Raw genomic sequence first — 23,812 nt, forward strand, 5'->3', positions numbered from 1 at the left:
AATAAGTATTTCTAAAATTTGTGTCAGTATAGAGAAAACAGTTTGATATTGGGACATTTTTGTAATGTTGGTTGTCCTGAATATATGTTTTTTTTAATACTAAATGCAGAGCAATGGTTTATTATGGGTTACAGTTCAGTAATAAGAATGGTCTGCTTTGACTGGGTCTAAGCCTAAATCTTGGGGAAATACAAGTTTTGTTTCACTGAAAAACAATTAATGTAAGTGTAAACTTGTTATAAGCTAAAGTTAAGGGAGTATAACAAATTAAGGTGTTCATGTTCAAAACAACATCCCACCATTTTTTTTAACAATGAGTAATTTTAAATGAGGTAGTAGCATCAAAAGGCCCTGACAAAACAAGATATGAAATAATTTAAACAGGGAAAAAAAACAACAGCCTGAATTATGAACAAGACTTGTCTCTATCCTTCTATTCACTAAAAAACCTGACTGTTTAAAAATTGTGTTGTCTTAAAAAATAGGTATTATTTCCTGTTTTAAGGTTGAAATTATATCAATCTTGTCAATTCAAGTACATGTATAAAATGTCAATATTTACTAGTACCTTGTCACAGGGAGGGATAAATCAGACTTAATAGTAAATCACTCGGATTCAAACAAAAAATTCCCTGTAACTGACATTATCAGATTCATTTCTGATTTACAGATAGACAGTATGGGACTATGGGTAATGGTAATTTTTTTTTTCAATTTCTCAACCCATATCATAAATAATGCTATTGCATCAAGTTAAGGGTGTCTCATTGGAAAGGGGGTCTAATCCTGAATCCCACTTATTTTTTTTTCTTCAGAATCCTGTATCCCACATATCATTGTTATAATAACGCTTGAAATTTCATGTCCCGTCCATCTTTGTTTCCCACTTTTATTCAAATAATTTGACTTTCATGTGTCACACTTTTACAAAAAATCTGCCAAACCATGTCATGTTTAGACGCCAATGAGACCCACATTAAATAATCATTTTAGATCACTGATGTTTATTGTTTCAGAGAATCAATGCATTTATATATATGCATTCATTTTAAACACTTCAAGTTGGGACTTTTTTTATAACAAATTAGTCAAACTACATGCATGTAACCAATACCAGATAACAGTCTCTGTATAACTCTTGGCTTTGTTTAATGCATTTTCTCTAAAGTTCTTTACACATGAGGAAATTATTCAACTGCTGATAAGAGAGAACAGTTTCTTTACTCATAAAATTGTGCTAAAAAAACAACAACAAAATCCTAATAAAAGTAAACTCACCATTTGCAGGGACAAATGTGAATATTACAGCAATGCTTAAATGAAATATTTCAATATTCTGAGTTTATTATCTTTTCTCTCAATTCATACTGTATAAATGAACATTCTTTAATGGAGATCAGTATAACAAAAGCTTTCAACGGAAGACAAGTAAATCCGGAAAATACTCATAATATATAACCACAAGTAGTTTAACACATGATTCACAGAGCAGATTTCCTGATGTTATGATACATTGAAAAAAATTGCCGAATAGATTCATACAGTGTAGATGCTGAATGAATTTTGGAGATACTCAAAATAATTATGGAGCCTAAATGTAACTTGTACACTTCCCTAGATCTGCATAAATAATTGCCTAGTGAACATTTTACTAGTCTTAAATTTAGATTGTAGTTTGGACTTTTTTACTCAAATTTAGATTGCAAGGGACTTACATGACCTAGGCTAAGGATTAAATATTTCTTTCATAACTCAGGAAATCTACTCTTAGATAATTGGGTTTATTTATCATGTTTATATCTCAACAGGTCATTCAAGAATTTGTTGAAATCCACTCTTTATAATATTATATTTTATATTTGACAAATTGATTCATCGAGGATTCCTATTTGCAGTCTTCATGACATTATCTTGCATTTATAATTATGAGACAAAACAAAGAAAATCACAAAAAAAAGACTAAATATTTGCAGTCTTCTAACAAAAAATATTGACATCCATGACATCTAGATCTGTAAATAAAGAAAGTATAAATATCAAATATTTAATATTTACTCAGGGTTCTCACTAAGGCGAGTCCATGAGTCCTTGACTCATCAAAATCTGTCTGGACTCACCATTTTCAATACTGATGAGTCCATAGATGCATTAAGATTAAAATATTTTGTATAAACTGAACACAGTTAAACACAAATATCATCATTTTATAGCAACAGTTTAAAAGTAATCTAATGTCATTTCATTGCTCTGTTAGGCCATGGAAACTAACATATTACATTATATTGCAATAAAAAATCTTCTTCTTGCTGTTGGACTTGCATTGCCAAAAATGACGAGTCCCTGGACTCGCCTTCAAAAATCCTTAGCGAGAACCCTGTTTACTGATTATCCTGTGAAATTTGTTGAAACCAGTTAATAAACTGTTTACACATTGATATGTCTAGCCTGTATGTAATTTTTTATTGTAAACTGCACATGTCCTCATTATGGCTCATAAGTGGACTCCCTTAAACTTACAAAATCTTTATAAACTCTATAAAACTTCTGAAATCAATAAACCATGACAAGGGGTGGCCATATATCACGGTCACCTTTAAAAAGGGATGTACTTATACTTATACAATTACTATCTAAATAGCAATGACTTATCTTAAGTGGATACCCTTAAACTGATCTCATCACAAGCTTTAACATATCTAAATGTAGAGTTTCAAAATCAATGGACCATGACTGCAGAGCGTGGTGCGGGGATTGACATTTTCAAAAAGCGGAAGATCTCAAATTTTACCGGGAGGGACGGGAGAGGGTCTGAAAAGTAGCAGATTTTAACTCCCGCTGGAAAAATCACATGAATGGGTGCCAAATTATTTCCATATATTAGATCTGAGAAAGGCTAATATACAAGGTAACTACACACAATTTATCATTGACTTATCATTAATGGTTCCCCTCAAACAAACCTAGTCTTATATTATTTTTAACTGTAGTTTCTTGTGTATAACTTGGAGTTTAAAATTGAGAAAGGAAATGGGGAATGTGTCAAAGAGACAACAACCCGACCAAAGAAAAAAACAAAAGCAGAAGGTCACCAACAGGTCTTCAATGTAGCAAGAAATTTAGTATGGCGTTCATTATCACTGAACTAGTATCTATATATTTATTTAGGGGCCAGCTGATGGACGCATCCGGGTGCGGGAATTTCTCGCTGCATTGAAGACCTATTGGTGACCTTCTGCTGTTGTCTGTTATATGGTCAAGTTGTTGTCTCTTTCACACATTCCCAATTTCCATTCTCAATTTTACTAATCAACTTTAACAATTAAACTTAAGTAATAGACCCAGACTGAAGGGTAGTTCATTAACTACCAATGCTACATTTTGTACATCAACTGCCAACCCAGTTACCAAATATCCTTTACTTCCCATTTATATTGAAAAATTTTAACAAACGTTTATGCTGCCCCGTTAAGAAACAGCAATGAGCACCACTAAGTCTTGGATTAGGAACTTCATCAAGGTGAGACAATCATGTATAACGTAATACCAAACAGCACCTTTGGGAACATGTGAGAGATGAATATTCATCTAAAAAAGTAATTCGTATTTTAGAATTTTATTACCAATCAAATAATAATCTGACAAAAAATTTTGTTGTTCAAACATATGAAAATAATCAAATAATAATTTACTTTTTATTTTACAAATTTTCAAAAGAAGCTATATATGAGAAAATCTCTTATACATTGTATGCCATTAAGAATAGTAGGAGACTATCCGTCTGTTCTACTCTTTTACAGTAGCCAGAGAGATGACCATTAGATTAATAGTCTGTGTGCATGAAGAATAATCATTAATTATCAGATACTTCAAATAAGATTGAAATCTACCTGAAAGAAATTTTCTTCAGATTTCTTTCTGTATTAAGTATTGTCATGCATGGTTGGAATTTATCTAGCAAGATTACATACCAGTCAAAATGTCAAATGGGAGGTTTTGAAACAAGAAAAGAAGATGTAGTGTAGTATAACCTATCAAAGTATGTACCCCAAGTCTTCATTAGATATTGATGGAAATTCCATGTTATATAAAAATTCAAAGTGCTGTCAAAAAGGAAACAATTGCCTAGCGGACCTGAAAATAACTAACAAGGTATTAGTTACAGGACAACATTATAACATGTTATAAGGTTCCAGCTAAATATCAAATCATTCCTAATTACAGAAGCTAAAGAGGGGTTGTACCCTGGGAGTTTTGTTTTCTCAGTTGTGAAATTACACCATCAAATGATCTCAGGCTAAGCATTTGCTAGAGGTATACAGAACATCTAATTCAAAATAACTATCATTTTATATTGAAGTTCTGCCACTGTTCTGGAAACAATAAACATGATTAAAGGTCAAATATCTTGAAACATAAAATAAAACTTTAGATTGTTCAACCTAGACATTTTGAAATACACTTATTAAGTTTTCACTCAGATATATATTTTAATACTTAATCCACTCATTAATGATAAATTTGCTGATATTTTATATTTGAAAAGCACTCAATATCATAATGATCCTTTAACATACTAGGTTATAAAACAAATAAATAATCAGAAAAGATCAATTTATTCTAGCATTAAATACACTTGCAATGGTCTTATATTTCTGTAATAAATATCAAAACAATGACATTAATCATATCAGGTAAAAATGAACAGGTGTGGAGGTCCTTGGCTCTTTAATGGAAACCCCTTATAGTACTATAAATTGACAATAAAGTAATTCTATAAAAACACTAAAGGTCCAGCCAAAATACTCTCATGTAAACATGTGATTATTAATGATCATTATATATTTATTGGTAGAATTAATTCGATAATAACCAGCTAGAGGGCCATTTATATACATATTGTAACATGTAAGCATAGAAATAGACTAAGACATCTTAAATTCTAAATCTGCCATAGAACCAACAAAACATAGGGTTATGTTGCTTTATAACGTAAATATAAGATGATAAAGAAAGCTAAAAGTCATACATGTTCAAAATTTGCAAAGGAAATTCTAGAACCAATAAAATGTGACATCATATAATTTTATATGCAATTTACGATTAAACATATTCTATCAAAGATGAATAATGATTTAAATATGATATTTTCAGTTCACACATTTTAAATCATATAAATTTCAAATCATGTAAGCACTTGTATCAGGTAACGTATCTAGACTTTTCCTTAAAAACAGTTGCCCAGGTGATATCAAAGCCATGTTGTGTTTTTTTCTTTTCAATGTTAGTCATGTTATTAAGCTACTTATATATTCTGCTCACAACTTTTTTGGAATGAAGTACTCACTTCAAAGTATAATAACCAACACCATCCTGTCAGGTCAAAATCTACTCAGAAACAAAATGTAAATTTGAGCTTCAAGATTCCATCATTGTATTTATGCTGTAACCCTGGCATTTGCCTGGAGCTGTATGATGTCCCCCTTACTCTCACTCACCACTCACTTCACCTTAAAGTACTCTGCTTCTTGTTTAAAAATGCCCTACATCAATTTACGTATTGCTTAAAAGCATTCAATTCTTATATTTGTATATAAAAATTATTTGTATCTAAATAGAATAATCATTTAAATAATCAATATCATTTATTTAATATGAATAGATCATGTAGATATATTGTACTTATCATTTATGTATTGATTGTGGCATGTGGTATAAAGCTTTCATCAATTTTTATACAATAAGAAATTTTGTAATATCGCAACATGATCATTGTAGAAGCCAATAAGAAACAGGGAAAAAAGAAAATGTAGACACACATACAGCTACATGTACTGTAAATAGTCAGAACTTTAACATGTTTATTATACTTGCTGCCATGCATGGGTTGAGGAAAAAAGTTGTGCTCTTAAGTTTGCAGATTCATCCAGACAGATGTCTTTCATAAACATGATAAAGGAGATACATAAATGTAGGCTTAAGTAATGTAGAGTCATGAATAGATACTGTTGACAGCAGTACTCCAGTAGTCTATTAATTATCTAAACACCCTTTTTGAGCATGTACATGTATAGCATGTATAAATATATACAATGTATGTACCAAGCAATCATGATTTTCAGCAATTTTTCTTCAATTAAAGCTTGGACAACCATAAACATGTAAAAGTATAAATACATGTTTATATGCAAGACTTTATCAAAGTAACCCACATCATCAAAATTGTCACCTGAACCTTTTATAATATTATAATTCAAGTTTTTATGAATTATGTATTTGGAATCAATGAAAAAGTTGAACTCTAACCCTAACTTAGTCTGTAGAACATGGGAGTAACCTACTTTTGTTCTGAAGCAGTCATATACTCTCTTATATGCTTTTTTTACACTTATACAAACTGTACATCACTGAATGTAGGAGAAAAAAGATTCAGACAGTGTAAGCACTTTTAAATTCTCTGTGATTGAAAACTGATGATTGGCATTAAAAGTTTTGTGTTTTTGACAATGTTTGCATTTTCTGATACATGTACATGTTTATATACATGTACAATTCACATGATTATACATTGACATTGTTTCATATGGGATTACCTCATTAAAACCTTTTTTTAGAAATGGTGGGTTCTCATTTTATTATTCTATCAGCTATTTCAAATAAGGCCACATTTAAAAGAATGTCTATTTCCCCTCCAGGTCTACCCTTTGTAAACAGACCAGGAAGGCTGATTATTTATTTTTTATTTTTTTTACTGGATGTCATACCGGTGATAAGACGAGTTTCTGTCACTTGTATGGTTTGAATTGTCCAGTTAATTTAACTTTTCAGGTGTTTGTGCTCACAATTTGAGTGTATTTTTTATTATCGATCCTTTTTCTTTCAAGCACTTTTCAAAAATGGAAACACATTATTTCCATGAATAAAAATAAAATTGATTTTTTTGTGGAAAATAATTTTTTGACCAGGGGGGGGCTTATTTTTAACCCGGTTGGGAGAGGGGAGACAAAATTAAAGACCATCATTTCATCTGACATTTAATTTTCAGGATAAAAGTTAATATGTAATGGCTATATGATTAGGAAATAATAAAATTAGGAATGAGAATACTTGTTAAATCTGAGACTAATTCAGTAATTGCAAAAATGTATTTACTGACAGGGACCTGATTTGATATATAGGGACTGTTTTGTTGCAGTTACCTGCAAAAATATAAATTCAGACAGTTTGATCTTTAAAATGTTTGATTTGCAACCAACATGTGAAATAAATTGAAAACAATCAAATTAAGATGTTAAAAACATTAACATGATTGATCATGCCTAAACTTTTATATGTATTGACCAGCTTAAGGTTCACTTTTGCAATTTCAAACAATTCACTCTTCTATTAAGGTTCATGTGGACCCTATGGCTAAAATGGCCGTTTTTTCACCTCAAAATTTTCTCTGAGTACAGGCAAACCTGTGTATCTGGAAAAGTTTTAAGGCATAGCATGCCCTAGATAATTTATGTATAATTTAGAAAATTCATAAATTAACTGGATTTTGCCGTACACTTTATGAAGATGATAAAATTTACAAACAGTTGAGTTTACCTTGATATGGTCCATATCAGTTAAAAATGCTCACTTTATTTTTTACCTGAGGGGAAGTTCTCAAACCTGTTTCCCAACTTAGTTTATTTTGGCACCTTCTGGAGGAATGAAAAAAAGTGCACGGCAAAATCCTGGTAAGTTTTTATTTTTCTAAAACATAAAACACACTTAAAATTCATTTATCTAGGGCATGCTATGCCTGAAACGTTTTACAGATGTGCAGGTTTGTCTGTACTCAGAGTAAATTTTGGGGTGAAAATACGGCCATTTTAGCCATAGGGTCCACATGAACCTTAAATTCAGAGGAAAAAAATGTTCCAGATGAGAAATTGTATACAAAACTGTTCAATGATAACATTAATCTCAATTGGAACAAAAAGTATCTTTCCAATAATGAGTCCTTTTGTAATTAATATAGCTAATACCAAGGATTTGTATTATATAAATATACAAATCCTTGCTAATACCAAGTAAATAACCTTCAAACAGTCAAAATGAAAGTAGGGTATTTGGAGGCCATTATCTTTGACTTTGTAATCACTTACCCATAAACAGGGATCTGAACACTAATTAATAAGGATCTCACCAACCTGATAAAAAGTAGGTGATTGAAACTGGGCTTTGACGCATTAGCCCAAAATTTTGTGCGTTTTGATAAATATTTCCACAGGTTAGTTACAAGTGACAATACACAATATAATTTCTAACAGCAACTTAAACTTGTCAAGAAAGGAAATTTCGGCCGGAGATTTAACCACATTGTCATGTAATATACGTGAAAATAAATAACTGGAAAACTATTATGGTGATAAAATATATTCTTAAAACCCTGGAATATTCTTGAAAGTCATTTCTAATAACTAATTTTCTGTCTAATTAAAGATGCAAAATAGGTCTATGTCTTCTCATTAAAAACAACATCATTTATGATTTTCTTATCTTCGTAAATCATATTTTTAATATCTTTTTGAATCCTCCAAAGCTGCATATTATGCTTGACCTAGGTTGGGCTTACCTTACTGAAGACTTGTAATTTATTTCGATGAATGATTTCCATATTTTTGTGGCCTCCATTCAAATGCGGAAGTGAGCCGTCTGCTGTAAGACCGCTTACATCAATAAAAAAGGCGTGTTTAAAACGCGAACAAAATCGGTGAGAAGATGAGTTTCCGAAATAATCGTTTACCTTTTGGCTAGCCACCATGAGTACTTTAACCAACCATTGTTTCACCGAATTGAATTGTAAGTAGGGGAATATTTTTTACAGTGGAATATGAAAAACGACTGAAATGCACTTTCAACTTCTCTAGCATGACGGGTGCACTAGAGTGGACTGAGAATGATATGTTCACACTACACCGAGAAACACCTGGGTCTGGCAACCCGAATATATATGGGTTCGTATTGCTCAGTCATCAATTATCAATTGAGGGTTTTGTGGACTTGCTTATGTTTTGTCGTATCCCCCCCCCCCCCCCCCCCCCCGGCATTATCTGTTATACGAAGTTCGACTGCTGATGGATTTGGAATGTCCCGGCCCGCGATATATTCTGCCTTTTGGTATTATTAAATTGGTGTACGATTCAAATCGGCACCTGGTTATTTTTGGCACCTTTGGAAAAGTTAAATAGGCACCTGGTCAAATTTCTAACAAAATGTCAATGTTCAATGACTTAGTGCTTCTTATTCAATGAATACATAATTATAGTAAGATATGGTATGAGTACCAATGAGGCAACTCTCCATCCAAGTAACAATTCATAAAAGTACAACCATTAAAAGACAAGGTACGGCCTTCAACACGGAGCCTTGGCTCAAACTGAACAGCAAGCTATAAAGGGCCCCAAAAATTACTAGTGTAAAATCATTCAAACGACAGGGAAAAAAACAATGGTCTAATTTATATAAAAACGAGAAACACGTATGAACTACATAAACAAACGACAACTACTGTACATCAGATGAATACCTTCTTTGATAATGTTAATACTTTAAACAATAAGCATGCAAAATATCCATCTGTATATAAAACAAAAAATGAAAAATTCTAGATCTTATATGTACTTACATTTTCTTTCACTTAAATACCAGCTTGATTTTACTCCCAATACGTTCCTGGTGATTTAACTAGCACCATGAATAGTTGGTACTTTGGGGGAAGTTTGAACAGCATACAAACAAACATGCAAAATGCTCAACTTGTTAAAACACGTATAACAAATATCAAACTACATTGAATACACATAAGGTTTAATAAAATAGATAAGACTGTTGGTTTTCCCGTTTGAACGGTTTTACACTAGTCAATCATTTTGGGGCCCTTTATAGCTTGCTGTTAGATGTGAGCCAAGGCTCTGTGTTGAAGACTGTACTTTGACCTATAATGGTTTGCATTCACAAATTGTGACTTGGATGGAGAGTGGTCTCATTGGCACTCATACCACATCTTATTATATCTATCATGAAAATTAAAACACATGCCAGACTAACAAAAGGCCAGAGACTCGTGGCTTAGGCTAGCGTGTATGTTATGAGTACCTGGAAACACCAGCAAATATTTTATATGGGAAAAAAAAAAATTTCGAAAAGGTTTTTCTCAGACTCGAGTATGGGGTCTTTACACTAAATCCATGGGATATACCCTGATTGATTGAATTTAATGAAACATACTTTATGTGTAACTAGTAGTTGTAATTGGCATATACTGATATTTCACAAACAGCGAGTACTGTGAGTATGTTTCTTTAGTCTTCGTGTTATTGTCACCTATTGTTATCTGTACATATTGGTAATATTGTTCGTTATATGCAAATGTATACACTGTATTTGAATACTCTGATGGGTCATACGGCTCAACGTTAATGATGAGTCAACCTTTTTTCAACTGATTATAACATGTTTTTCGTATGATGTGCCGTTAGAACACTGTTCCATGTATAAACCCGCCCTTTTATGTAGGTGGCTACAGTCAGGGGTCTGCATGTAATTCAGTTGTTGTCGTTGGTCGCTGCCAACTTCATGCCGATGTTGCTCCTTCTTTCTTTTTATGGTTATGAAATACGATTGATCAATTTGGAACATTTTAAAGCCTTCTTTTCGGTACGAGGTTTGCTTAGGTTTCTATTTTATATGAATGCCGTACGGTTACCTATAATTGCTCACATCAACTCCATATAATATCTGGTAGATAGTCTTCTTGTTGGTATTCATATCACATCTTAATTTGAAAATGATTATTTTTCTAATTATGTGGTTGTAAAATGTTGTTTGTCATTCAAATCCAGATATTAGCTGTAAGAAGTAGAGTTTTGGTTCACTTTATTTTACATAGAATTATGGTTTCTTTGCCTGTCCGTTTCTCCAAGATTGATTGGTGTTTCTTGTTGTTGCTAAAATTGGTCTTACTGGGAATTTGGTAAAAATATGCAGTAATAACACTCTCTTTTGACAAACATCAGTTTGCTTTTTATCTTGTCTCAATAGTTTTGTATGCGAAATAACTTCAGGTTGGTTTTATAGATGCTGCATGCATTCGATCGGATCACACCGCTACAACTTGATGCATATCTTCTTCTTTTTTTTGGCGCTCTGTTCGGTGAGTGCTCTTACAGTTTCTAGGGACGCTGATAAAGTATTCAACGGACAGTTTTGACAACTTGAACGATATTTTTTTCCAGCGCATATAGATAACTCATTCTGAGTATCTTTAATTCAAAATGTAGTGAGATAGGTGCGTTCAACATAGTCCACAAGCTTTGAATTATTTCGTTAGAAGCTCTTGTGTTAATTTTGTCTCATATGAATAAAGGAACATGTCGACAAGAAGAGACATAATCAGTTCCCATGGGAAAACATGCAGGCACTTGTTTCTATCCATGAGAAAGTCGACTATACACCATGTAACTAATATTATGGTAGAAAATGTCTGTGGGAATACCGATGTTTTGTTCACCAAACGTAACAAATGTGTTGTCAATCAGGCATCTCGATAATGTCAGTTTCAGATACAAATTGTTTAAATTATGATGTTTTTTTATTCTCGCACAAAGTACGATTTATTAATCTCCAAGAAAAGATACTTGACTATTCAGTTTGGTATAATTTTTTGTGTCTTTTAGTGTGGAATGGAGAATATCATTTGTGCAAAAGACCAATGTTTTATTACTATAGCTAGAGGAACATACGGAAACCCTTTTAAGACCTCCAAAAATATAATTTGAAATCGAAACTTAGATTGTATGTACTTTATCAGAATTGGATTTTTTTAGTATCATCATCTAATTAACGCGGCCCCTAGAACATGTGATTCTCAAAAACTATTACAATGTAATAGTATATTGTTTTTCAAGTGCGCTCGTTGAACTACATTCACACCTTTTTAAAAAAAAAAACCCCAGCAGCATTAAATAAAAACCTGTGCTGTATAAATGTCATTTATTTTGAATTTCTTATTTGTAGAGCATGTAAAACATATATATATATATTAAATCACGAATGGTGCTCTAGTTTTGGTATTGCTGAAGCTTCATTATGAATCATGTTAGAGCTTTATCATTTGAAATACCGTTGTATTTCATTCCTTTCCCAATATATCATGTATCATGTTTAAATCCAGTATCTATACGTTAATGTTAAGCTCTGGGTGAGCATATACAGCTGAAGAAAGTAAGTACAGAAAAGGGTTTCCAACACGAACAATTAAAATTGAAATAGCATTGATTAGGAGGCATATGGTATGATCGACAATGAGACAACTATCCGTCAAATATCAAAGGATAATGATTAAAACAATAAGCACAGGCAATCGTACGTCCTTTAACAATGAACAAAGCATAACCAACTTACATGAAATGTACTTACAGTTTCGATAGCTATACAAACTAGATATATCGTGGTTTTCAAGACTAATACATCATCAAGTATATAAATTATGATCATATTTATATACAGATTTATTGAAATTTTGGATGTCATTAATGTAGCTTAAGTTTGAACAGTAATATTGTATTTGCTTATATATGCAAAGGGGGTGAGAGACGAGTTAAGCAAACTCATAAATATTTCTCTAATTGGCAATTATACTCATTTCTTATTTTTACAATATAAAATCTTTTCTCGTTGATTAAATATAATATTATACAGCATTCAGACAATACAATACAGTTCAATATAATATAATGTTAACTTGAAAATATGATAACATTATGAAAGGAAATGGGGGATGTGTCAAAGCGACAACAACCCGACCATAGAGCAGACAACAGCCGAAGGTCACCAAAGGGTCTTCGGCGATTGTAGCGATAAACTCCCGCACCCGTAGGCGTCCTTCAGCTGACCCCTTAAAAAATATGTATACTATATTATATTATACTGTAATCAAACCAAATTAACGAAATTTCCGTATCACACTTAAAGGTAGGATCCTTCAATTCTGTATTCTTTAATTCTTTTTGACCTTTTTCTCTATTCTTTATATTATATGTTGTCCTTTATTCTCTCAGTCTTTATTAAATTTTAGCACTCCAATATTCTCTATTCGGTTTTGTGCGATTTTCTCTTTTAAAATTATTCTTTTTATTGTTTTGACCTTTATCATCTTCGAATATGCGAATCTTTGATGGTATTGTCTATAGTTATGTCCTCTGCTGTTATTACTAGTTGCGTCTCCAGCGACCTTTTGCTTCTGAAGCCTTGTTGGAATTCCACAAGTATATTACGCTTGTCAAGATGGTTCATAATGTGCTTGAATATGACATGTTCCATTCTTTTACATGGAACTGAATTCAATGATGCTGGGCGGTAGGTGACTGGTTGACTCTTATGCCCTTTTGTTAAAACTGCGGTGACATTTGAAACTAGCCAGTCCTGTGGTACACTATGATTTTCTATAATGTTTTGGTGAAGATAAGCTGTAAATATTTTGATATTGACTTTGAACACTCTTCAGTTCAATATTTTGCATAACATGTTGTCTGGACCAATTGCTTTGCTTTGATTCACTTCCGTAAGTAGTTTGGTTGATCCCTCTGTACTGATGTGTAGATTTGGTATTTCTGGTGTTACATCTTCAGTAGTGTTGGGGAAGCTATAAAAAAGTCTTTAATTGTAAAAATTGATTGAAATTGTTTATTCAGTGCTTCTTCCTTTCCTTTGACATGTCTGCTGCTGTCTATTGTTTCTCCATTAACCTTGTGTGTTGATACTCCCACTCCTGCATTCACTGTTTCTCCCTTCCACTTGGAACTCTTGATTTAATAGCTTCCTCGTGAGATTTATAATTTATGCATTACATAACAGTTCTTTATTCTGATAGTTTAGGCCACACTTAAAAATATTTTGGTTTGCCCAAACCCTACCCAAAGGTTGAGACAGTGGGTAGGTAGGTAGGCATTTTCTTTCTTTTTTTTCGAAAAAAGAAATCGAAGTAACAGATGTTTATTAGTCTTCATGCTTATTTGATTAAAAAAAAACTTCTTCAAATCAGGACAATAAAAGAATTTGATTAGGCAGCTTTTTTTCTGGGTAGGTAGCGTTTGCATGGGCAAACAAACCTATTATTTATTTTGGCCTTATGTGACTAAAAATTTCAGAAATAGTAAGGAACTTATGTTTTCTTCTTTCTTTTTTTTTTTTAGAAAATAGTTAATTTGAATAAAAAACATTCTGACATCTAGATGATTGATTAACAGAAGTGTGTATTTATCTGTTGTAACAACTATAATCGTTTTTTTCATCCAACTTTAATTGATACTTCTACCATTCCATAAACATACATATCAAAATATTTTATTTTTTTGCAGTCATTTGCAGAATGTTCGTATACCATTCAAGTAATCAAAAAACGGCCTAACATAGATATTTAATAAATTTTAGAAATGAGTTAATTGATAGTTAATTGATAGATAATTGATAGACACATGTCACTGAAAAATCACCAGAGACGTATATATGTCTCTGAAAACACTAATTAGTTTGAATAACACTCAATTCCTTTTATATGTAACAAGTGGTGAGACTTTAATAAAGTATTTGTCTTGTCTTGTCTATGCCAAGTGAATTTGTAATTTTAAAGTAATTGAATTACATTGAGATTAGATTAAATTAACAATATAACATAAAAAACCCAACCCAACATACGATAATGGTAGATTGGAATCCTAATAAAACACAGAGATGTATACTTTAACATGTTTAAAATGTAAAAAGTCTGACCGACAGAGGAACAATCAACCTTGGCAAATTTTGTAAACTGCCCAACTTGTTTTCAGAAATACCGTCAATTTAAAACAATTGAATTATTCTATACACTTTATACACATACGCCATATATCATATACAATACAATACAATTTTCTGGTAAAGAGCTTTAATAAAAGAGCAAAACTATTGTCTTGTCTAAATAATAAACAAAAATATGATTCATTTCATGCATTGATTTGTATACATTGCAATTTATATATACATTACAAAAATTTTATGGACGGTATTTTCCGGCCAAGCTTCATTATCTAAAAAAAAAGGTATATCATTATAAGGATTATATACATATTGTTTATTTTTGTCTGTAATTTGGTATGCAATCTGTCATTAATTGAATTTTCTTTCTTTGTTAAAAAAACAACTTGTTCTAATCTTTATATGCCCTCATGCGATCATTTGACTCATTAAATTTATCTTGTCTAGTTTTTTTTTACAGTTAGGGTCTTTTTGCTTGTGAGGAAGCTGTCTACTTGTTCTATTATCATGATTAATGATCTATTTCTTTTACTGTGTGTCATTTTGGTCTTTTGTGGATAGTTGTCTCATTGGAAATCATACCACATCTTCTTTTTTATAGTTTTTTTTTTTTTTTTATCTTTTACAATACATATAGTACGATCAGAGACATATAATACATGTATTATATGTCTCTGGTACGATATACGCCTGGCCATATTTACAATAAAAAAGACTAAGTTTTCTAGGAGTTTTTATGTTGGGCGTAAGACATATATAGTACATTCTAACATTAACTTCACCTTGTGATCGAGACAAGATCCGACCCGCACTATTTTTTTTTTTGACAAGCAAGGGGAGACAATCTTATTATAAATTTCCCTATCCCATCGTGCACCACTCGTATGCCGCCATTTTCACAAAACAGAGAACACGAGAACACCAACAAAGCCGGTAGATATTGATTGAACAACGTATTTCTACAAAGGTTATGACAATGGGAGACAAAATGGACATGAGTTTAGATGATATTATCAAGACAACCAAAAAAGGAGGTCGTGGTAGAGGAGGCGGTCAAAGGAGGGGACGCGGTTCCGGCGGCGGTGGTGCCGGTGGTGCAACAAGAGGTAGACGCGGGGGAGGAGGCTTTGGGGGCCGACAGAATCGAGGCGGCGGTGGAGGAGGAGTGTTTCGTGGCGGAATTCAGAAAAGAAGAACCAGTGGTGGTGGAGGAAGACAAAGCTTTTCCCGGGTAAACTTCAAAAATGATGTCGACATCAGACCAGTCTTTGTTTTTGTTGTGTACATAATTTCATTTCATTTTTTTGTCCATTTCTTAATACAATTTGTGGTCAGACCTTAAATCTTTTGCAACCACACAGGTTATCCATACTGAAGAGTAGTTTTTGTCCAATTCACTTATAAAGTCTACACCTTATCCCTAAGCCAGGCTGACCTGAAAATCTGTCCCGCTTGAACCATTGACTTTGAACAACAATCATTTTCCATTTTGGTGTCAGATATTGTATTATGATGCCAAAATTTTACTGGAACCTGTGTGATAGATATCTATAGGAAGATGTGGTGTGTCAGTGAGTTCCAATGAGACAACTCTCCATCCAAATAACAAATTAAAATAAGTAAACCACTGTAGGTCAATGTACGGCCTTCAACACGGAGCCTTGGCTCACACTGAAAACAACAAGCTCTAAAGGGTCTCAGAATTACTAGTGGAAAACCATATGGGAAAACCAATGGTCTAATCTATATTAAAAAAACGAGAAACACTTATAAATTACATAAACAAATGACAACTACTGTACATCACTCATTGTCATCAGATTTTTGACTTATGACAGGTGCAAACATTTGCAGCGGAATTAAACGTTTTAATGGATCCAAACCTTCTCCCTTTTTCTGAAACAATAGCATAACATCACAACATAGAAAAACACACGATAAAATATCAATTGAATTGGCAGGCTTAACTCAATCAAAAGTGATGTCCAGATTTGATTAATGGTGGATAAATAGCCATAATAAGGTGTATTATAAACCATCTTATCGCTATTTTGTGCATTTTTCATTTGATCTTGTCATGTAATACTTTTTCATATCATGCTACTCGCCTGAGATAGAAAATGATCGCTAAAAACTAAGAAGGCATGTGGCGTTGCTAATGAAATTGACGTTGTCATAGGTAAAATAGTGATAAACATATTACAATTGGTCATATGATCTCAACTCGAATCTATAAATTCATGTAATATACATGTAGTTTTATTTTTTGTTAGATCACAGACACTTTTGTTCTGTAAATGGGGGATTTACTATCTATACTTAAACAAAACAATTTACAAGGACAGGTTAATTAAACATGTTATATTGTAAAGATAGATAAATTACCATTTAATAATTGATGTGTGTACATGTTTAATCATGGGAAATGCAGGGAAATGTAAGAAAATATAGGTTGAATTTGAAAAACACTTTTTGTTAGCTTCCTTGTGATTTTTCATACTACATATGATATACAGATAAGATAAGATATTTTATTTTCCAATTATGGGCCCCAAAGGGCATAAACATTACAACATCAATATTTTTTTCATAATACAATACAAACAATGAGATAAAAAAAAAAAAAAAGTTAAACGAGAACTATTTAAGTTCTTAAAGAATATGTAGATAAAGAATCTATAGTATGTTTTTTTTTTAATACTAATGCATTTTATTGCAAGTGTGGTTGATATAGATAACAAACAAGTAGCCCAAAAAGAAAAAAAGATACATGTATGTAAAGATCTGTTATTTATTTCATGATCAGTCTTCAGGCTCAACCATACATGTAGGCTCACCAGCCCAGGCTTGTAAAAATGCTGTCTTGTCTGTCAAAAATATTATCTCTACACGCCAATAGAATATAGCTAAAAAAAATTATAAAACTCAGCTTCAGGCCTGTAGATTTAAAATATTAACGTGAAGACTGCTTGTTCTAAAATATATGCACAAAAACACAATGTTTTAAAAGGATTTCATGGTTTTCTTCATTTATAATTGTACATGATAAATTGCGAATTGACAAATTAAAGACTAAGTTGCCAAACACAATAACTGATTTTGACTCTATATATTATTTGTTAATCATATTGATAGGACTTGAATAGTTGTCTAATAACCAGCATATTTGCCTGAAAATGGAGGGGGAAAACCCACTTTTTTTCTCTCTTTTTGACAGCCTTTTGTATCTGTTTATACATGTAGATGCCAGTGAATTTAAAGTAATTGAGAATTTAACACTATGAAATGTGGATGTGATGCAAAAAATTAATAGGATATTTTTCCCATTTATTTTTTAGTCTAAAGACACACCCGATGATGTATGGAAGCATGATATGTTTGACGGAGATGTTGGAACAATGAAGAGAGGTAGAGGAGGAGGAGCCTCTGTTGGGGGTGGTGGCAGCACAAGTAAACTTCATATATCCAATTTAGACTTTGGGGTCAATGATTCTGATATTCAGGTACTTAAAATTAATAAGATTTTCATGTTGTTCCTAAATCTTTTGCTTTTATCTAATTGAAATATAAGGACAAAATAAACATTTAATTTGTATGCAAAATTCAGATATCTTGTATTTTTTTATTTTTAAGGAAGCATATTTGAATAAAATCTTACAGGCAAGGAATTGCATTTGTATTAAAGGCTATGAATGAAAGTTTTTTAAGAGTACACAAATAAGTATCCTAAACAAAAATCATTATAAATATTACTTAGTAGAGGTGGCATAGTTTTGTTCGTAAAATCTAAGTAAAACAAAATGTTAGAAATATTACTCTGAATCATATGATAGATGCTTTAACCGAAGAACCAGATATTAAATATGATAACTGCACAATTTGAGTACCTTTAAGCATGCTTGCATTTTAAATCTTTTCACCAGGAACTGTTTGCAGAATTTGGTCCATTGAAGAAGGCAGCTATACACTATGACAGATCTGGTAGATCTTTAGGCACAGCAGAAGTGATATATGAGAGAAATTCAGATGCTGCAAAAGCCATGAAACAATATAACAATGTTCCATTAGATGGTAATAATCAATGATACACGTTTTTACATGACATCTTTTTGTCTGGTATCAAATAGTTAGCAATATAATGTGTTCATAAAAGTTTATTTAAAATATATGGATACATTTAGATAAAAGTCAAGCAGATTAAGTAAAGTAATGTAAAGTAAAAAAGTATGTGGGAAATTCGACAGTAAGCACCTGTTTTGTCAGAATTATATGAAACTTTTATCAAGAGATCATATAAACAATAATTCAGAGTGACCTAATCATTACTGGTCAAGGACTTTTTTGTTCAATGCAAGTATTTTATGAAAACCATACAGTTTTATATCAGCAATTTCTCTGAAGCTGACCCTATGACATAGTTGTTTTTGCTGATTTGGCGTAAAGCAATCAATTGATCAATCTTTGAAGCTGGATGATCTCATTTTAAACTGAAAATCATTGGAGTAATTGCCCCTGGACAGTCTGATGTAATATGTGCTGAACATTTAAACACGGTCACTTTTCTCCTATCAAGTTTGGCCTTAATCAATATTTGAAGTAGCAAAAAAATCAATTCTGTTCGTACAAATGTATATATTTTTCATTTCATTTCCCATGAGAAATTGTATTTACATGATTGTATTATGCCATAGAGATTTAAAATTTAATTTTTATGATAATGTTTTAGGTCGACCGATGAATATACAGTTGATTGGTCCCACAGATTCTGGTTCAGGAGATGGATTTAATAGGAGCAGACTAGGAGTTAGCAGAGGAGGCGGTGGTGGTGGAGGCAGAGGAGGAGGACGAGGGTAGGTTTCTTTTAATTTAGAATAGAAAAAGAAAAGGTTGTATGATTGCCAACGAAACAACTCTCCTCAACAGATCAAAAATTAACACTACAGGTCACGGGGCCATTAAAAATGATCATACCATGCAGTAAGCTTGAGTCTACTCTACAAATAGCTGATCAATTGTTTGTTTGATATTTGATAAAGTTATGAAGATTTCTTTTCACCTACAATTGTTGGGTGGATGATATTTCCCGAGTTCATGTGTTTTATCATTGTATTTTTTACTATATCCTGATAAGGAATTAGAGGTTTATAGTAATCCTTATGTCCACTCATCCATTTGTTGATTATCAATAATAGATATGGTTTGAGACAACTTTTGACCATAGTCTAAACTTAATTTAGATGTAAACAATCAAAGGTATGTCCATATTTTGTATCTTAACTAATATCATGAATATCAAAACAACATAACTGCTGGGGGATATTACGAATAAAGCGCTAAGCTTAGTTTTAGAAAAATTGGTGATGGCTTCTGTTTATTTACATTTTCAAGCATTTTCAAGCATTTTTAAACGTAAATCTGCAAGTTAAAAATGTTGCAAGATTTAAAATTCTTACATTTGATAATATATGTATATCAAATGCCTAAAAAATCAACCTATTATATGTTGCATGCAAGTCTCATTTGTGAAAAAGAATCTATATTTCTTTTAAATTGAAGGTTCAGTCGTGGTGGCCGGCGAGGAGGCGGTGGTGGCGGAGGCAGTGGTGGAGGTGGAGGAGGAGGATTTAGAGGCCGGGGAGGAAGAGGACGTGGAGGAGGAAATAAGAAACCTAGAACAGCAGAAGAACTTGACGCTGAATTGGAAGCATATAATTCAAAGGTAAAAGTTGAAAAATCTTTGGTAGTATTACTGATTCATCAAATATCATGCTCATACTAAAAAAAAGAAATTTATTTAATTAATATAAGCCAAGGAATGCATATTATATAAAAATGAGATGATAATGGTTTGCTAGAATTGAAATGTTTTGGAATGGAATATATCAATATAGTTGCTGTCAGTTAAAATTGATACCATGTTTTGGTCGAAATATTTTAAACTACAAACCACATTCATTCGAGATGATGTTTTTCAATTTGCGGAATCAAAAATCTTTTTAAAAAACCAACAAAAAAAAACAGTACTATCTCACATTTTGTTGTGATTGCTCAAATTTATTACAGACTGAGAAATATCTGCAATTTCCTGACAAAAAAAAAACAATAAAAAATAGACGTCCATATGCATCCACCAATAAGATATATGACTAGAGATGGGACACTTTACAAGAGGGAGAGGGATTATTAATATAACATTTTATAATAGAAGGCTTTTTAAAATCAGTGTTTCTTAATTAAATTATTGTTGTAATTTAAAAATTTTCATTTGCAGATGGAAACTGATTGATGTTTGAAAGAACTTATATAGGAAAGACAATAAAAGGAAATAATTCTCACTGACACTTGACTGAGTATTGTAGCTATGTGAAAACTTTATTAGAGTGAATGGATTCATCATCGAGTAAAGACTAGAATGAAATATACTGTGATCATTGATAAATTCTTGTAAGATTTAATTTCAGTGAACAGCCCAATTGGGCTTGAAGAGCGTGTACTCGACAAATGAAATAGAAGAACTATTTATATCTTATTTCAAATGAAATTTACATGATTTTATTTTGTTGATTTTAATATTTGCAATTCTGTTTTCAAAGTAATTTATATTTGATTATAATTTTATTTTGTTTTATTATTTTAAACAATCTAAAATTTAGACTCCATATTTAACAAGAAAAAATGATGAACAGGTTAACCTGAACATTTATTATTATTTGTTTTCATCCAAAAGTTTCATATACAATATGGACTTAGAATAGCATACATTTTTGAGTATATTTTGAATATAAGTACATAATTATTTCTATTTCCCAAATTAAAAAGAAATTAATCCCTTGTTCCTAAAAATGTTGATAATAAGCCCTCGAAAAAAAGTTATTCTGGACACAAGGCAACTGAATAAAACATTTTTGAATTTCTGCACACAAACTTCTCTAGTATCTTTCTAAGTCCATATTGGTACCAAAAAACTTATTCATTGACATATGCATTATTGTTTTGAGAGAAAAAGAGAAATACACAAATGTTACATTGTGGTTGGTCATAATTTGAATACTAGTTTATTTGTTTTACTGTAATATGTACTATTTATGTTCATGTTTTTTGTATGTCATACAAGATATATCTCATGGTTACTTCAGGTATGCCAGAACATTTATTAAACTTAGAACCTGATTTTGTTTTCATCACACAAATCACTTTTGTATTTTATTGTTTTATCTTAATGTGCAAGATTGATCAAATCGGTTGATAGAAGAGAAAGTGATCATTTTTTTTGACCATTAGGAAAATTTGATTTTCTTTATATTTCCATATCACATAAAATGTTAAAATTACTGCAGTACAAATGAAATTGGACAACAATGAATGAAAAAATAATTTTTATTTTGAAATATGAAAGGGCTGATATGACTAGATTGTAGTGTATTTGGGTAATTTATGGTTAGTCTCAGTTGTAGTTGTTTTATTTGGCATTTTTTTCTTTGTGGGGACTCTCTAGCTTTAGTACTAGGATCTCAATTTTGAACACTAGTGCTGTGTTTTATATTTAACCTAGTACATTTTCTGTCATTTTGCACATGATAAAAACTATTGACTTTTTTATCAAAAGTTTGTCATATGATTGGATGATGCATTTAAAATCAAAATCAACTTGTGTCAAGTTCATGTCAATGTTAAATTTCTCCAAAGGTTAATGAAAATTGATTTAAAAGGCTGACAATTCACTACTTGGGGTATATAATCAAATTTTATTCATAAAATATACCGCTTTTTTAAAATGTTCATTTGAATGCGATGGTTGAATTGATGATGTCAGAGTATACTAATGTTTCAAATGTTCAATTTGCTAGAAAAGGATCTCTAAATTTTTAAGTTTCATTTAAATATTTCTTGCAGGAAGGATTTAGCATTTCATTTACATTTATCAATTCATCGTCATCAAAATATGTCTTGTAAATAAAATATTTTTTATTCATTCTGTGTACTTATTGCTTTGTTTATCACAATATGTAATGCAGTGTAAACTAAGAATACTGCCTCCTGTGCACATGACACATTTAAATCAAATACAGGGGACTTAATTCTTTAAGAACATGTCCTTATAAATTTGCTTATAATAAGTCTATTGCAGGAACTAATGTTTAGCAAATATTTCATTCCTATAAAATGTAACATCATGCTAGTTCTATATAAGAAAGGTGATCTGAACAAAGGTGGACAATATAGATTTCTTGGATTTGTGAAAAAAACCAAACACTGACTGTATTTTGCACTCTGGAAATGTCTATACAGAATACTTCTGACAAAAAGTTCACAAGGCCAATTACTTAAAAAGATGTATCTAAGGTGTACTGTCAGTCTGTCAGCCATGATTCAGGAAGTTGCAACATTAGTTTTGGTACAATTAATGTTATATTGGGGGCCTTGGTGGTTGAGTGGTATTAGTAGCTCCTCTATTGTCAATTGCAGCTTCCACCAAGGACAAAAGCTTGCTGCCACAAAAAGCCAACATATTTTATTGAAAATTTTCATTAACACCAAGCAATCTAATATAATATTAATATCAAGCCCATTCTGAAAAACTTTTTAGGAGCAAACAGTACTAACATAAGTACTGACCCAAGTTTTAGCAACGAAAATTAGTGATGCATGTACTGATTTCTGTGTTCTTGACCATAAGATGTGGTATGCCCGGTATGGGTGCCTATGAGACAACTATCAATTCAAGTCACAATTTGTAAAAGTAAACTATTATAGGTTAAATGACAGTCTTCAACACAGAACCTTGGATCACACCAAACAACAAGCTATAAAGGGTCCCAAAAACGACAAGTGTAAAACCATTGGAACAGGAAAAAACACAAGCTAAGCTATATAATACACAACAAACGACAACCACTGAACAGATTCCTTACTTAGGACAGGTCCAAACTAATGTAGCAGGTTAAAATGTTTTAAAAGGTACAAACCTCTACCCTTGTGCTATTTA

At 31.8% G+C, this 23,812-nt stretch overlaps 2 protein-coding genes across 3 annotated transcripts in view; one reads left to right on the forward strand and one right to left on the reverse strand.

Moving 5' to 3' along the window:
• The window catches only part of LOC134725395 (regulator of G-protein signaling 6-like), a 55,454-nt gene extending 46,743 nt beyond the window's left edge, over window positions 1–8,711 (reverse strand). Inside the window, exon 1 of one of the 2 annotated variants that reach the window (XM_063589192.1) lies at window positions 8,606–8,711. In XM_063589192.1, the coding sequence (XP_063445262.1) occupies window positions 8,606–8,647 (42 nt within the window). In that variant the 5' untranslated portion in view covers window positions 8,648–8,711. Of the gene's footprint in view, window positions 1–1,278; window positions 1,334–8,605 lie in introns of those variants that run through there. The other variant, XM_063589194.1, reaches the window with a different exon arrangement.
• A 6,961-nt stretch (window positions 8,712–15,672) lies between these two features.
• Window positions 15,673–22,798, forward strand: LOC134725396 (THO complex subunit 4-like). The gene is made up of 6 exons (XM_063589198.1): window positions 15,673–16,057; window positions 18,165–18,329; window positions 18,750–18,897; window positions 19,553–19,676; window positions 20,383–20,545; window positions 21,098–22,798. The coding sequence occupies exons 1-6, from the start codon at window positions 15,797–15,799 to the stop codon at window positions 21,110–21,112; spliced, it is 876 nt and encodes a 291-aa protein (XP_063445268.1). The 5' UTR covers window positions 15,673–15,796; the 3' UTR covers window positions 21,113–22,798.
• Window positions 22,799–23,812: the final 1,014 nt, after the last annotated feature.

This window comes from Mytilus trossulus, chromosome 7 (genome assembly GCF_036588685.1).
Source record: "Mytilus trossulus isolate FHL-02 chromosome 7, PNRI_Mtr1.1.1.hap1, whole genome shotgun sequence".
Classification (NCBI taxonomy): domain Eukaryota; kingdom Metazoa; phylum Mollusca; class Bivalvia; order Mytilida; family Mytilidae; genus Mytilus; species Mytilus trossulus.

Excerpts from the sequence above, each read along its gene's own strand:
- LOC134725396 (XM_063589198.1), top strand. The coding sequence starts at position 15,797 with ATGACAATGGGAGACAAAATGGACATGAGTTTAGATGATATTATCAAG. Across the intron at positions 16,058-18,164 it reads GAAGACAAAGCTTTTCCCGG|TCTAAAGACACACCCGATGA; the intron begins GTAAACTTCAAA and ends TTTATTTTTTAG. Across the intron at positions 18,330-18,749 it reads TCAATGATTCTGATATTCAG|GAACTGTTTGCAGAATTTGG; the intron begins GTACTTAAAATT and ends TCTTTTCACCAG.